This window comes from Colossoma macropomum, unplaced genomic scaffold, assembly GCF_904425465.1.
Source record: "Colossoma macropomum unplaced genomic scaffold, Colossoma_macropomum, whole genome shotgun sequence".
NCBI classification, from domain to species: domain Eukaryota; kingdom Metazoa; phylum Chordata; class Actinopteri; order Characiformes; family Serrasalmidae; genus Colossoma; species Colossoma macropomum.
The window spans coordinates 31,736,349-31,752,204 of NW_023494805.1; the positions used below are offsets into that span (position 1 = coordinate 31,736,349).

A 15,856-nucleotide genomic window follows, 5' to 3' on the forward strand; every position below is an offset into this window, starting at 1 on the left:
CCCCACCTGTCTCAAACCAGGACGAACTCCTTGATTTTAACGCAAAATCTCTTCTTCAGGTAGACGACTCCAGTAAAAGGGTACGCATGGCAGTTGATGGTACAAGAGATGTGCTTGAGTCAAGAAGGAATAGGAATACCACTAAAAACATGGAGGTTGCACCTAAAAGTGGACGACTTGATAAGGGGATTCCAATTCACCACAAGATAGACTCTAGTCTACACCTAAACAGAACCAGATTCAAGTCCCCTTCAAGATCCAGAGGGAGGTCAAGCCCTGGGATTCTCAGCAATGCCATGGGTCCGAAGGGGGCTATGCTGGACCCACCGCATAAATTAAACTTGACTGGAAGCTACGGTGTATTGAAGCTCATTTCCAAGGATAACCTTGTGCGGATTGTGAACTCCCAACTCCAGAATGGTCTGAATTTCCAGAACAAGATTAGTCACAGCAGGAAGAGAGATTTGATTGATATGGATCGCAGCCAAGTGGAGGAACCTGAAATAAAGAGACAAGACAGGCCAATAACTCCAGATGTTCATGAATCTGATAATCATAACAAGACTCTAACAGTTGAGCCATGCTCAAGCACCATCACAAATCCCAATAATAATCCAGATCAAACGGTTCGCACTCTAAGGAAACCAATTAGTGAACGCACTCCAAATTTAAGAGAGGAAGAGAGAAAGGCAGAGGCAAGGGGCGCAGCTTTCACTGTTTCTTGGAGAAGCAAACACTACACTACCCACGTGGCATCAACACCACAAAGTGAACTCGTGGTCAACACAGAGGCCAATCTTGTTACTGGGCACAGCGATACTTCTCCGAGCATGTCGCATGCTCCCTCTCAGACAGACTCGGATCCGAAAACTGATGCAAAAGAGGAACCAGGATTGGAATTCAGTGCCACCCAGGATCCCATGAATAAAGCTTCAGATTCTCTTGATGGTGGTCACATTCTGAAGCTTCCCCCGAATCCGGAACGCAGTGGAGGAGGTACAGACAGCAGAGGGACAACTGTGGATACCTGGCCTGGTCGAGGGCGGCATGGCCTCGTGTTCCAGGAGATGGAAGAGGACGAAGAGAAGGCATGGAGTCCAAAGGAAGGACCTCGATCAAGAAGAAGACGCAGTTGGATCTGGAACCAGTTCTTCGTTATCGAAGAATACGCTGGGCCAGAACCTGTTCTCATCGGAAGGGTAAGTACAAAGCTCATTTGTAACTCAAGGCACGTCGTCTTTTGTCCCCCTCTGTCCAGGAGAGCAAATTAGCGTCTACCTGGTGTCATCAACTTTTAACTACCATTGATTTCCCACACATCTGGATGACTGGGTTTTCTAACCACATAATGACCTAAAATTAATCAATTAGGCACTGAGGCACCAGAGATTGTTAACTCTGTGATCCCTACCGAGATCACAATAAAAAAATCCTTTTTTCTGTAACTGAACAGAAGTCTCCCAGAGAGCGTTCTGATTAAACCTTTATCTCAACGTTAGTGGCATTAGTCCGATTAACCCTGTCATTTTACTGTCAGTGTCTGTCAATTTGATTCTCGGCGGAGTCCAACCTCGGCAGGTCTGAAAATAACGTACCAATCAGCTCCTCCGCCTAGCTACTGATTCAACGCTGTTAACACTACAGTGAACATGATGATGAAGTATTCAAATCATGCCTCCGGGCAGACAATCAAGAGCACAGAGGTAGGGCATGAAAACACCAAGCAGAAACCCATAATTTCTCCAGGTCCTGTCCTCGATGACTCATGCTTCACTGTACCATGGCCCTTAGTCTCCAGGGAGAGAGGGGGGCTCACGAGGGTGGGATGAAGGCGAAGGGGTCAGTGGCAAAGAAAGGAAATCAGTGAATTACTTGAATTGGCTGCTTACTGTTGATGTTGGTTAGTCCTGGCAAAACTCTCCTCTTTGTCCTATTGTCTGGCTGTCACTCTCTCTGGTTCTGTGTACTGTTTCTGCTTCTCTCTCTCACTCTCTCGCTTTCTCTCTCATTCTCTCTCTCTTCTCTACTCTCTCTCTCTCTCTCTCTCTCTCACTTTCTCTCTTTCTCACCCTCTTTCTTCTCTCTCTTTTCTCACTCTCACCTTCTGTATGTCCTCTCTCTGTATGTCTCTCTCTTTCCACCTCTCTCAAGCCTCTTTCTCCTCTTCTCACAGTCTCTCTCTTTCATTGTACCATCTGTCTTTCTTTTCTTTTTTACTATCTCTCCACATCTCTCTCTCTTCTATTTTTCTCTCTTGCCTTCTCTCTCCTCTGTCTCGCTTTCTTCTCTCTCACTTTCTTCCTCTCTCTCTCTTCCTGTCATCTCTCTTCTCTCTCACTATCTCTCCACCCCTTACTCTCCACTCTCTCTCTCTTCCTCTTTCCTCTCATTTCTTTCTCTCTCCATCTTTCTCTTGCTCTTTCTTTCTCCTCTCTCTCTCTCCTCTCTTTCACTATCTTTCTCTATCTATGTATTCTCTCCACCACTCTTTCTGTCTCTCTCTTCCACTTCTCTGTCTTCTTCTCGTTCTATTTGTCTTTCTTCCTCCATCTCCCCTCTTTCTACCTGCTCCTTCTCTGTCTTCCTCTCTCGTTCCACCATGCTCTCTATGCATCCCATACCTCTCTCTCTACCTCTTCTCTTTCACCCTCTTCCTCTCTCCCTTCATCCCTGCTCTCTGCTTTCACTCTCGCCTCCTCTCTGTCTTCTCTCTCATTCCTCCTCTCTATTATTTCTCTTTCATTCTCTCTATCTGTCTTCTCTTTCTTGTATACTGTCATCCTCTCTCTCCCTCTTTCTCTCTCACACTTTCTCTCCTCTCTCACTGTCTCTTTCTCTCTCTCTCTCTCTTCTTCTCTCTTCCCATCTCTGTCTGTCTGTCTTTCTTTCTATCTTTTCTTTTTCTTATCTCTCTCTTTTTCTCCATTTTCTTTCACTTTCTCATTTTTTCTCTCTCTCTGTCTGTCCATCCTCTTCCCCCTTTCTAACCTCCTAATTTCTCTCTCTTTCTCGCCCTCTCCATCTTTTCGTTGCGCTTTCTCTCTCTTTTCTCTTCCTCAGTCTTTTTGTCCTCTCTCACTATGTCTCTTTCTCTTTCCTCTCTTTCTCTCTGTTCTATCTTTTACTCCCTCTCTCTTTTCCTTCCTCTCTTCTTTCACATTTTCTCTTTTTTCTCACCTCTTTCTAAATCTCTTTCTCTGTCCCTCCTCGTTTCCCCTCTCTCTCTTCCTCAGTCTTTCTCCTCTCTCACTATGTCTCTTTCTCTTTCCTCTCTTTCTTTCTCTCCTCTCTCTTACTCCCTCTCTCTTTTCCTTCCTCTGATCTTTCTCTTTTTCTCTATTTTTTCTTTCTCACCTCTTTCTAAATCTCTTTCTCTGTCCCTCCTCTTCTCTCCTCCTCTCTCTTTCTTCCTCAGTCTTTCTCCTCTCTCACTATGTCTCTTTCTTTTTCCTCTCTTTCTCTCTCTCTTTTATCTCTTACTCCCTCTCTCTTTTCCTTTCTCTCCTCTTTCTCATTTTCTCTATTTTTTCTTTCTCACCTCTTTCTAAATCTCCTTCTCTGTACCCCCCCCCCGTCTGAATTGCAGTGTGGATGGTGAAGGCAGTAGGGCTAATGTGCTGAGTAAATGAATGATGATGATCCTGTATGTTTGCCTGAGGCAGTCAGACGGCACTGCGGGATTGAAAAAAAATTCCCTGCTATGCTGTAGGGATGTCTTCCTGTCTGTGCGTCTGCTTCTCCAGCGCTTAATGGAACCCCTGCACTGTTAATATCTGGACACGTCCACCTGAGCTCAATAGCATTAGACATACTGGCTCACCACGCTTATAATGAGAGGGCTGTTTAGAGCAAGGCAAGCACTGACCATCATTAGGAGGTAGTGGACAGTGGAAATGAGAGTAAGAGAGAGTGAGAGAGAAGTAAAGAGAAAGAAGTGGGAAATGATGAGGTGGTTGAGAATGCCTGAGGTGTCAGTGTCCAGTGCAGCAGATTGACAGTACTAGAAGCTATTAAAAGCTGTGTTTGCTATAAGTGCCACTGCAGAATGTACTGACCAATACTGAGAAGTACACTTCACACCCCTCCCCCCCCAACCCCCTGCCAAACATATCACGCTTAAAACCCTGACAGCTCAGCTTTGGCTTGGAGGGCTCGCAGGGTCCCAAATGAGGCTGTGAGCATGTAAACATAACTAATGCTATAATGATGCTATGTACAGTCATATCAAATGTTTAAAGACTGTCCGTCAGAATGGTCTCGCTTTTATGGGAAAAACGAGTGTCCTACTAGGAGGTACCACATGAACGCCCAAAATTTTCAATGCAGCATGAACTGGCCGAGTTGTGAGGTCAATGCTACTTTCAACATGGTGGAGGCAGAGGTACGTAAATGCTGGGTAAAACAGGTTCCACTATTGCCTTTTAGACAATTACTAACCTCAGAAATACCAGCGTTCGTATCACTTCAGCTCACCACAGAAAGGAGTCTCACTTTATCTTTGTCATACTTGCCAAGATTGGAATTTGAGGATGTGTCCAGAATCGTTGGAGAACACCAAACACACAACAATGTGGGAGCCCAAAGTAAATAAAGGATATAAATGATTCGTGGAAAAACTCCTTTACAGCTGTCAGAGTACGGTAATGTCAGCTAACATCTATAGAGTGATAAATAGATGGACATGTTAAAATACCTATAACCAAAACGCTAGATGAGCCATATTAGCTGGAGATGTTGAAACAGCTTGCTAACAATAAACTAGTTAAACTAGTTGTCCCGTTCCACCTTAAATGGTGCAGCAGTTACATTCTGGTGGCTCAGGCACCATGTATGGTGGAACCACTGGCACCAGTGTACGAACATCTACTCTCCGCCGAGCAGTCGCTCTCACAGTTTCTGATCATTTTTGAGGGAGAAAATGAAAACTGTTCCTCTGAAGTGAGTACAGTTAACTTACGTTTTCACATGAGTTCAAAACAACAGTAGCAAGTTGCACCAGCTGAACGTAAGTTTGATCGTAAATTGGGGTGTAAAGTCCATCCTAAACGTTACGTTGAGAGTAATTAGTTTAAAACTAGCGACACACAGTATTTTAATAGCACCACAGACACTTATGGTACATCTGAACTAGTAAAGTGTAAAGTGATCAAACACTGTCACACAGAATGTTTTCACTCTCTGCAGCCAATCAGTAAATGCTACCTGACATAAACAGGAAACATTGATGATCTCGACTTGCAGTGAATTGCTTGAGTTTCTTGCTTTCCATGCTAGACTTACTTTGCTTGAGGCGTGTCAGTCGTATTAGCTATAATTAAAAAAACTGGTTCAATAAACTGGTGTCCTCAAAACATCTGTCTCGTGTATGTGTGTTTATTCTGTTCCGTTGCTTGGAATTTTTTCGATGTTCAACCTGGGCTCTCGTAGAGCTACATTGAAACTATGTTACTTGGTGCAACCGGTTAAATTCTAGTAGCTCGTAAACTTGAACGTAGTGGCAGTTTACGTTCAAACTAGGCTACGATTGAACTTACGTTCAGCTGGTGCAGCTACCAGCTAGCTAATAAACTACAACACCCATTTCACAGCCTCAGTGTTTATCTGTTTATCTCTGATAAACCACATGATTCATACATGCATTGGGTGAAAAACTCTCCACTTGCACTTGAAAGCAGCATAGGTTCACACATTCTCTACAAGGAACGTACTTAACCATGGCATTTTTCTGTTTATTTACCAGGTTTACCATATGGAGGTGACGGGATGTGTTAATAGCTGGTATTACTTAAAAGCTGAGCTTCTGCCAAATCAGAGCATCTACATCTCTTGATTACAGCATAATAGATCACCAAGTTACAGTTGAAAATATAAGGATAAGCCAGACACTTCTAGGTTTTAGGTTCTAAAGGGGTGAGATTATAGATCCAGGAAGACTCCCACATTAGCTGAAGTAGTACTCTGTGGTATTTTTAGCGTAATTAGCTTGCTAGTACATTCTCTGCTAATAAGAGGCTCTAAAATGATGAGCTGTGCTGGTATTTATAGACATGCTGTATAATTGCCGCAACTGTGGAGGATTTTATGTTGCTCAGTCGCAGACTTGGTAAGTTATTTTGTATATACATGCTCACGTTAGTGGCCTATCAAGGGACTAATTTCCAGTGTAAGCGAGTCTTCATACCGGCGGCGTGTGCTCTGCTTATCACCACATGGCAACTGTGTACATGTGTAGAGCCTCATTTTAATAAATGTCCATACATTAAGTCTTCCTTTTGCATTTGGAGGCGACACAGGAGTGGCAGCATAAATGTTTATGAGAATCTCTGAAGATTGATGCCTCTCCGCGTGCGACGCTAATGCGGGTCTTGTAGAGACATTGTTCTGCGCTCCCCTTGCTGATTTTAAACCGGTGCGCTCTTCAAAGTGAGCTTTTATGGCGCGTAAACAGGTGTTAGATCAAATCTGTAAACGTGCGAGTCATTTAACCGCCAGGTTGCCAGCTTGTCTTGTCAGGTCTTGATGTTAGTGGTGTGTGTGTGGGGGTGTGCATGTGGGTGGGTGTGTGTGATGTGTTCAGCTGTTTCAGTCAGACAGTAATGAAACATGCACTGATTTAGAGCTCTTCCTTAGAGAAACCAGGCAGCCAATTGCCTCTATCTCTCACTGTCTCCCTCTCCTCCTCTTTCTCTCTCTTTGTCTATATATATACATACACACACACACACACACACACACACAAACACACGCCTGCTTTCGGGACAAAACCTTGTCAGGTTATATATATATATATATATATATATATATACACACCGACCAGGCATAACATTATGACCACCTCCTTGTTTCTACACTCATTGTCCATTTTATCAGCTCCACTTACTATATAGGTGCACTTTGTAGTTCTACAATTACAGACTGTAGTCCATCTGTTTCTTTGCGTATTTTGTTAGCCCCCTTTTACCCTGTTCTTCAGTGATCAGGACCCCCATGGACCCTCACACAGCAGGTACTATTTGGGTGGTGGATCATTCTTAGCACTGCATTAACACTGATGTGGTGGTGGTGTGTTAGTGTGTGTTGTGCTGGTATGAGTGGATCAGACACAGCAGTGCTGCTGGAGTTTTTGAACACTGTGTCCACTCACTGTCCGCTCTATTAGACACTGCTACCTTGTCAGTCCACCTTGTAGTTGTAAAGTCAGAGACGATAACTACTGGTTGGATATTTTTGGTTGGTGGACTATTCTCAGTCCAGCAGTGACACTGAGGTGTTAAAATTCCAAAAAAAAATATATATATAATATATATATATATATATATATATATATATATATATATATATATATATATTACATTTTTTTACTGAATTGTAAATACCAGCTATGTGGACCAGTAGAACCATTCCAAAAGTGCTTGGAAATAGGCCTCTATATATATATAGCTGTTGTTGGAACAAAACCACATATTTCCAAAATGGTAACTTTACAGGAGAAGGAATGAAACCAGACTTTGTTCCAAGTCATTTTGATCCATTTCTTTTGGCCCATTCTTAATGAAATGCACACCATTCTTTATGAAATAGTGTAAAGGACAACAGGCATTTTTAAATGATGTCAAACACTGAAAAACGTCAAAAATGTCTATATATATATATATATATATATATATATATATGTATATATATATATATATATATATATATATATATATATGTCAAAAACACTATAAATAGAAGGCTAGCACGTGCTGCTTCCTCCAAGACATGTAAATGCACAACCTCATGTTTTTAAACTGCTTCTAACACAATGTCATTGAACAGCTCAACACACTCAGAGGAGAACACTAATCACCAATAGTTACATCTATTCTATTGGCTAGCATTACACTCAGTGATTGAGGTGGAGGAGGGAGGACCCTTCTATCCACCCAGGGAGACGGTCAATGCTTAACAGTACATTTTTAATACTTTATATTACACAAACAACCAGCGCCAACACAGGCAGTGTTGAACAGAGCAATGAATCAATGAACACCTATTTTCCCTCTACACATATTTGCCAGCCACAGGTGCATTTTGCCTTTTTTCTCAACAGTATTTATGCTCATGATGTAAAATATCAGTAAATATTCTTTGCATTCATCAAAGTATTTTTCTTCTTATCTTTCACAATAAAGAGAAAAATGCATCTCTGACTACACATTACTTTTCTTCTCTGCGCTGCCAGTTTTGACTCGGTGGGCTCCAGGCCCCTCGGCTGTTGACGGGGAGTCAGCCGCCCCTGTCTCGACCCTTGGCGGCGTCACACTGAGCGAACCTTTACAGAAATACACAGATTTGAAACAATGCGCTGCTCTGCTCTGTTCTGTGGCAGCATGTGTGTGTAGCAGCTGGAAGCGCATTAGCAGCAAAAAGGAGGGGGTGTGTGCGGTGCCACCGTAGAGTCCCTGGATAGAGGAATCAAAGTAACCTTGGAACATGCGTACACTCAGAGCCGTGCTCGCGCTCCTGCTCTGGCACACTCCGTTATTACATTTCTCATTTTGCGAATGGTTAGGGAGCGTTTTGAATACGTTACGTGTTGGCAGGGCTGGGTGGCGGCTGTCACTGGATTTTTAATGAAGTGTGTGTGTGTGTGTGTGTGTGGAGTGTGTATTACAAAAACTTGTAAAACTATCTTTGTGAGTCCTTCCATTTAGTCACGTAATACTGTAGCTGAATAATCCTGTGTCTACACTTAAACTATCAAAAGCATTTTGATAATATAATCACAATAATTATAATAATTCTTTATTTATACAGTACTGTGCACCCTTCATTTATTTAATTTTCAGACAAATTGCTATTTATTCACCAGTTATTCACAGTTGGGTCTCAAGGAAAAAATGAAAACATATTTCACTGAAAATGACCCAGAATCCTAAAGAAATAGGGGTGATTTTACATATAGTTCTTCATAAATGACCCAAACTGAGTTCTGTTAAAGTGAACCTGAAAGGGAACCGCCTGCAAATGACCTTTGTGCTTTTTTGTGTTCACAATGTAAGTGAATTATGAAGAGGACCCTGTTTTCTTTCTGGTCCTTTTTAGCACTGATGACGTCTCTGAGCACTTCTTGTTCTGACCACATCTCCATTAGAACTCAGACCCCTTTCACACCACTCATGGTGTGCGCAGTGCTCGCGAAGTGGGCAGCATTCTCTGATAAATCTAAACTTTCTGGTGGCGAAAGGAGCCACCAGACACACCTGCTGCTCTCCTATTGGCCACGCTGGAACGACTATCCGAAGCACATTGTGCAAAATTGGAAAATCGACCCTGAATGTCTGCTGCGGTGGGTTCCGCTTGTTGCTGTGCTCGTCACATCACATAACAGGGGTGCCCAATCCTGGTCCTGGAGATCTAGAGTTGAGCTCCTACCCTAATCTAGCACACCTGACCCAGGTAATTAAGGCCTTCAGAGGCACCTGAATGTTAGAGTCAGGTGTGTTGCTTCTAAACTCTCCAGGGTGGTAGATCTCCAGGACCAGGATTGAGCACCACAGACATATAAGATAAGCCTAGTGCATGAGAAAGAGGAAAGTCAAAGAAAAAAGTGAAAAAGCAGGAGGTTCCAAAACTGGAGATCAACAAATCATGAAAACTTATAGAGAAAAATACGACTCCTAATGACCACCCGGAAGACCTGATAGACGACCAAAACTGCAATGAAAATAGTGTAGAAACAGCAGCAACGTTCAGTGTGAAAATAGCGTGTGTGTCTAGCATTAGCCTTTAGCACAGTGCAATCACAGGGTCTCGCATATTATCGCTTTAATATGTTAGCGGACCTTGTAAATGATCCTTGGTGGTCTCTTTTTACCTGCTAATATGCTGGAAGGCTCTGTGCGTACGGTGAGCCTTGAGGTCTTTACCACAAAGCAAAGCAGATGGGGGCCGTTTTGTTTTCACAATGCACAAATCAGTTGGACCACAAACAAACCACCTGAGACCACCTTTTGAACAGCGTTGTATAAATAATAAATATGTATTTGTTTTTATTTATATATGTATAATTCAATAAATAAATCTTAAAATAAACATACAAACCCAACCCTAAAAGAAACACACATGGGGCTTTGCTACACTGTAAAAAAGGTTTTTTTTAACAGAAAAAGTACTGTAAAATGTAATGTTGTTGTTTAACGGTTAAATGCATGTAAATAAACCATACCTATACTGTATTTTAAACACTGCTGTTGCTAGTTTAATTCTCAGATGTTATTGTAGAATTATTTCTGGCAGTTGCTGTAAAACAATCCAGAAACGTGGGACCGCTGCAGCCCCCCCGGGCCCCCCCTACTTCCCGAATCCCTGACTGTCTTTGCATCAAAATTATTATCCGTTATAATCCACTGTATTCAGATGTAGCAGATATACTTTAGGAGTATCCCTCAAACCCCAGTAGCCAAGAGAAAATGTTTTAGTTCTTCGGATAAAGCATTTTACTCTCCTTGGGGAAACCAGCCAAATGATGCTTCCTTACCTTTATAAGGATATTTGGTGCCCAAGAAGGCCTAAATACCTCTCCTCACACGCTCGGCCGGCCCCCTTTTCATTCTTGAATCCGTGCCCGGCGCAGTATTTTAATTCACTGCACACACACAGAGAATCAAGTGCTATTAGAAAGAGTTGGGCGAGCCGGGGAAGACGGGGAGAGTGTGTTGGGGGGCCACGGGTACAGCAAGCGCACACACACCTGCTGCGAGGGCCATCATCAGTAATAATTCCAGAACATCACTCCTCACACTGCTTTGTGTTTTCCTTCACTCTTTCTCTCACCGTGAAAACCATTTAGCCTCGAGGCTTGAACTCAGCGGGAGCGAGAGAGCAATTAGAGATCGAGAGAGGCTGACAAGAAAAGAGAGAGAGAGAGAGAGAGAGAGAGGGAAGGTGTTATGATGGGTATTAAGAATACACTGTAGCTGGATTAGGTGAATGAGTGAATGAGGTCGGAGTGAATGAACAGAAGACACGACAAGGAATAGCGGGAAGAGAAAGACGGATGAAATATGGAGAATAGAGGAAAGAGAAGTGCTGTGAGACGTGATATACATACTGTGTGTGTGATCAGGAACAACTAAACACAGCTTACATATATACTCAGATTATATTGTTGAAATATAATATAATCATGTCTACAAGTGCTTAGAATACTTTTTGTCCATTAACTCGTCCCACAGTTTTCGAGATATCAACATCGTTCCAACTCCGGAATGTTCGGTCTTATCGGGAATGGCATGCTTGTATACAGCTTTTTGATCCGACTTACGGTTTTCGTACAATATTTGTTCAATTACAGATTTTTCCCATAGGAATGAATAGGGTTAAAAACTGCACGTCCATCTACTGTACTTCTGCTCAACTGAAAGACATCATTTCACATATTCTATCTCAGGACAGGCCACCGAGTACGACTCCAGTGTTTTTCTGACCCGCACTCATTTGTTTGTCATTTTTTTCTCATCCCTCCTTTCTCCCATAGAGTCCCATTCATTTTTGTTCCTTCACAAGCCAAATATTTCTTTGCCCAACAGCCACCAAACTGCAGGTACTCACTCAGGGCAGGTCCCCAAGCTCTAATCCACAGCCATACTGAGCTGCACTCCTCTATGTGGCATTTTTTCATCCCTCATTCCTCTCATAGACTCCCATTCATTTTCAACAGCTCGTAGCTAACACTTGGCAACCCCCTAAAAACCACCAAGTAAACAATCCATAATTCATAGCAACACCTTAGCAATTGTGCAATCACTCTGTATTTTCTTCAGGAAATGCACTATTCTAGTTTTAAAAAATATAGGTACATGTGTTTCTGTAAAATACATGAAATGAAAAAAAAGTGCTCTTAATCGTCTCTATGTACTTCAAGTATACTTATAATTTACTTAAGTATCCTTTCTTTCACAAGGGATATTCAGACACCACGACTCATTAAAACGCTCATTCTGAAATTGATGCCACACAATAAGTTTGGAGGGGGGTGGCTATGTTAGAGGGCCTAATTACTTTCTACCTAAATGTGCACTGTGGGCATTAAGAGGCAAAAGTCAAAGTTCAGTATAATTCAAGATTTTATTAATGCAGTTTTTAGTTACACTGTCACTATAATCATGTTTTATACAAACAGATCAACAAATTATCACCATTCAAGCCCTTTGCTCTCTTTGACAGTGTTAGTTATTCAGCCTTTTTCCATTTCATATTCAATTTCAGTTACATCAACTGTCTTCTACAGTTTTTATGCATTCTTGCAAACAAATTCATCCAGGATCAAGGCCTCTGCCCTCCTTGACTCAATACTCAATACACCCAAATTGCTCAGTTCGCCAGAGCGGATCTAAGGTGGGTTGTTTACAGCTTTAGTGCAGAAAACTCCGCTCACAAGAAACAGTAATGTAACGCTTTACAGAGGTGCTTAAAGGTTTGCGATCCCTTTCGAATTTTCTGTTTTTTGTAATGTCATCAGATTTTCACACAAGTCCTAATAGTAGATAAAGAGAACCATTAAAAGAAATGAGACAAAAGTATTAGACAGATCTGTGAGTGGCAAAAGTATGTGAAGCTTTGCTTTCAGTGTCTGGTGTGACCCCCTTGTGCAGCAATAACTGCAGCTAAATGTTTTCGGGAACTGTTGATTAGCCCTGCACATCGGCTTGGTGGAATTTTAGCCCATTCTTCCGTACAGAACAGCTTCAACTCCGTTATGTTGCTGGATTTCCTCCCATAAACTGCTGCTTCAGGTTCTTCCACAACAATTCTCTAGGATTAAGGTCAGGGCTTTGACTTGGCCATTCCAAAACATTAACTTTAATCTTCTTCAACCACTCTTTAATAGAATGACTTATGTGCTTAGGGTTGCTGTCTTGCTGCATGATCCATATACTCTTGAGTTTCAGCTCACAGACAGATGTCCTAATATTTTCCTGTAGAATTTGCTGGTATAATTCAGAGTTCATTGTTCCATCAATGATGGCAAGCCGTCCTGCAGCAAAACAGGCCCAAACCATGATACTACCACCACCGTGTTTCACAGATGGGATAAGGGTTTTATTCAGGAATGCAGTGTTTTCCTTCCTCTAAACTCTTCTCATTTAAACCAAAACGATCTATTTTGGTCTCATCCAAAAGCCTCCTGGCTTGTCCATGTGATCTTTTACTTATCATTATATCACATAGATCAGTTCATTATCAGTGTAATAAGCAGCAGTCATTACAGTTAATGAGTAACTGAGCTGTGAATTGGCTCATGTTTGGCTCATACATTTTAATGCATTTTTGGGGTTTAGGGATTGGATGCCATTCATAATGTCCCAGCGCATGCTGGAGAACCACCTGTTAAGCTCAGTGAGCATTTGATGTAGAACAGGATGTAAAAAGACTGTACGAGAACTCTCTTTATCTAGTTCCGAATTGGACCTTTTCTGACCTACACTAGTGAGCACACAGTGTCCAGCAACTTGACAGCTTAGTGTCGTTTTGTAGCCGGCAGCATTGCAGTATCACATTTCCTGGCAGTATTCAACACTTCATTCCATGGGTTTTCAGAAAAGGTCTCATCCCTGTGGTCATTCAAAGTCTGAACTAAGGCTTCAAATGAATCAACAGCCTTTGAGAGGTCAAGTGATGGAGACTGTAGCATATCTGGCAGAGGTTTCTCAGATCTCGTCCCTCAACAGATCTATCACCATTGTGTTCTTGGGCTATCTTGTGAAGGACTCGTTCAACGGCAGGGGGTCTATCAATAATGTTACGTCGATCCATATTCCGACATGCCCAGCGAGTATCAGTCAATCTTATTTTGTACACTAAGGCATTTTTGATGCACAAATGATGAAGATGTGAGGACATGCAGTCTTTCTAGTCAGGAGAAGAGCTGGTCTGACCGTGTCCAGTACAACTAAATTAAGACAGTGTACACTGGAGTGGACGTAAGAGGGATGCTTTGCTTGCTCATGCCTGGATACCTAAGTATTTGCTGCTCATCACGTATGCACCATTGTATGCTTCGGCTACTAGTTTGTTTCTGTATCCAAGACTTTGACTTTCTGAAATGTGTATAAGTTTGTCGGTAAGCTCTGCTGCATCTAGTCGAAAACTCTCATGGACAGCTCCTTTGAAGTAGTACCTGAGTGCCGAACATATTTCATCACTTCTTCTACAATTTTACCATTCTGCCAAACAACTCAGAACCTCTTTCTCAATGACTTTGCTTGTGTATTTTGAATTATGAATGGAAGTCAACCTTTTTTTTCACAGCTTTTTTCAAAGTCATGCTTAGGTGTTGTTTCTAAAATTGCCAAGTCCCCTCTATTATCTGAATCTGTAGACTCATTGTGTCCCCTGTGTAGCTGTAAGTAGTCTTGTTTTAATATAGTCCCAATTTTCTTTGGTCTGTTTGTTGTGTTCCTTGTTTAGCACATTTAAGAGTATTACATTATTTTCTGATAGTCTCTCCATGCAATCATTGCTTGTTTGTGAAGCTCAGAATCCCCCCCCCTCTTTGTAAGTCGCCTTCTTCCAATTGCTGCTGAGTCAAATACTGTCTCTGAGCTTTTGGGAGGACTAAAATGTCTCACACTCAGCTTCAACCTCACCCTCAGCCTCACTCCCAGGATGTCCTTCTGTCTCTACCTGCTCCACTGTGCTCTAACTGTCCAAACCAGTTTCAGTGACCATTCTTCCTGCTGACCATTCTTCCTTCTGTTCCTGCTCATTCTGTGCAGTCCCCTTGGCTCTTCCCCCAACTGAATCTTGGGGTATCTGACTTTCTGTTCCGTTCTCTTTGTTTTTGTGGGATATGTGTGATTTATCACTGTTCTTCTTCATTTTGGAGAGACTTATAGAGCGAAAAACAAGCCTCATGCCAACACCACCAAGTCTACGTTAGATTCATGACCGCAGAAATTTTGGCACTGTTGTGCTCTTGAGTGTATGTAGATTCTGTTCTTAGCGAAGAACAAAAACTTTGGTGAATGTCAGAATCTTTGTGAAAACTGTGTAAGTGGGTTTTGAGAAGAGTGGTTGGTGAATGAGGCCCAATAACACTAGCCTACATGACTGTTAGAATTATACAACTAACTTAGCATGCTTCAATAGACAGCTTTGACTAAACATTTTACTAACCTTTATTTCTTCTTTGATTCTCTCTTTATATACTCTTAGTTTGACTTGTTGTCACAGGGGCACTGCCCCTCTGACACTCCCCAAAACTGCCTCTTGGAACACAGGCAATTTAAGACTACGAATGTTGTTAAAAGTTCAGAAATCATTTTTAAAAAGGTGATGGAATCATGCTTAGGTCTAAAAGGAGCATCCAGGAAAGGCCTGGAACTTTTTGTGCAAGGATGGGTCGAGGTTCACCACTTTGCCAAAATATGCAATGTTCAACATTCCTTAATGAGCATTTCCAAGTACTTTATGTATTTCACCCTCTATAGTGCATGAAATCATCAGAAGATTCAGGGAATCTGGAAAAATCTCTGTGAAAAAAAAGCGAGGCCAAAAAAACGCAACTGTATGCCCATGACTTTCGGTCACTCAGATGACTCTGCATTAAAAACAGGCATGCTTCTGAGATGAATATAAAAATATTTGAGGAACCATGGTCAATAAACAACTGTTCGTCACTGCATTCACAAATCCAAGTAAAGACTGCACTATGCCCAGTGAAAACCATATATCAACAACATCAGAAACACCGCCGACTTTTCTGGGCTCAGGCTCATCTAAAGTGGGCCAATGCTCAGCGGAAACATGTATTGTGGTCTGGTGAGTCAATCTTGCAGATTGTTTATGGAAATAATGGATGTTGCGTTCT

The 15,856-nt window shown here is 42.0% G+C and overlaps 1 protein-coding gene across 1 annotated transcript in view; it reads left to right on the forward strand.

Moving 5' to 3' along the window:
* The first annotated feature begins 332 nt into the window (after positions 1-332).
* LOC118825406 (cadherin-11) overlaps positions 333-15,856 on the forward strand; it is a 169,046-nt gene continuing 153,522 nt past the window's right edge. The window contains exon 1 of the mRNA XM_036595991.1: positions 333-1,199. Within this exon, the coding sequence (XP_036451884.1) occupies positions 474-1,199 (726 nt within the window). The 5' untranslated portion in view covers positions 333-473. The remainder of the gene's footprint in view (positions 1,200-15,856) is intronic.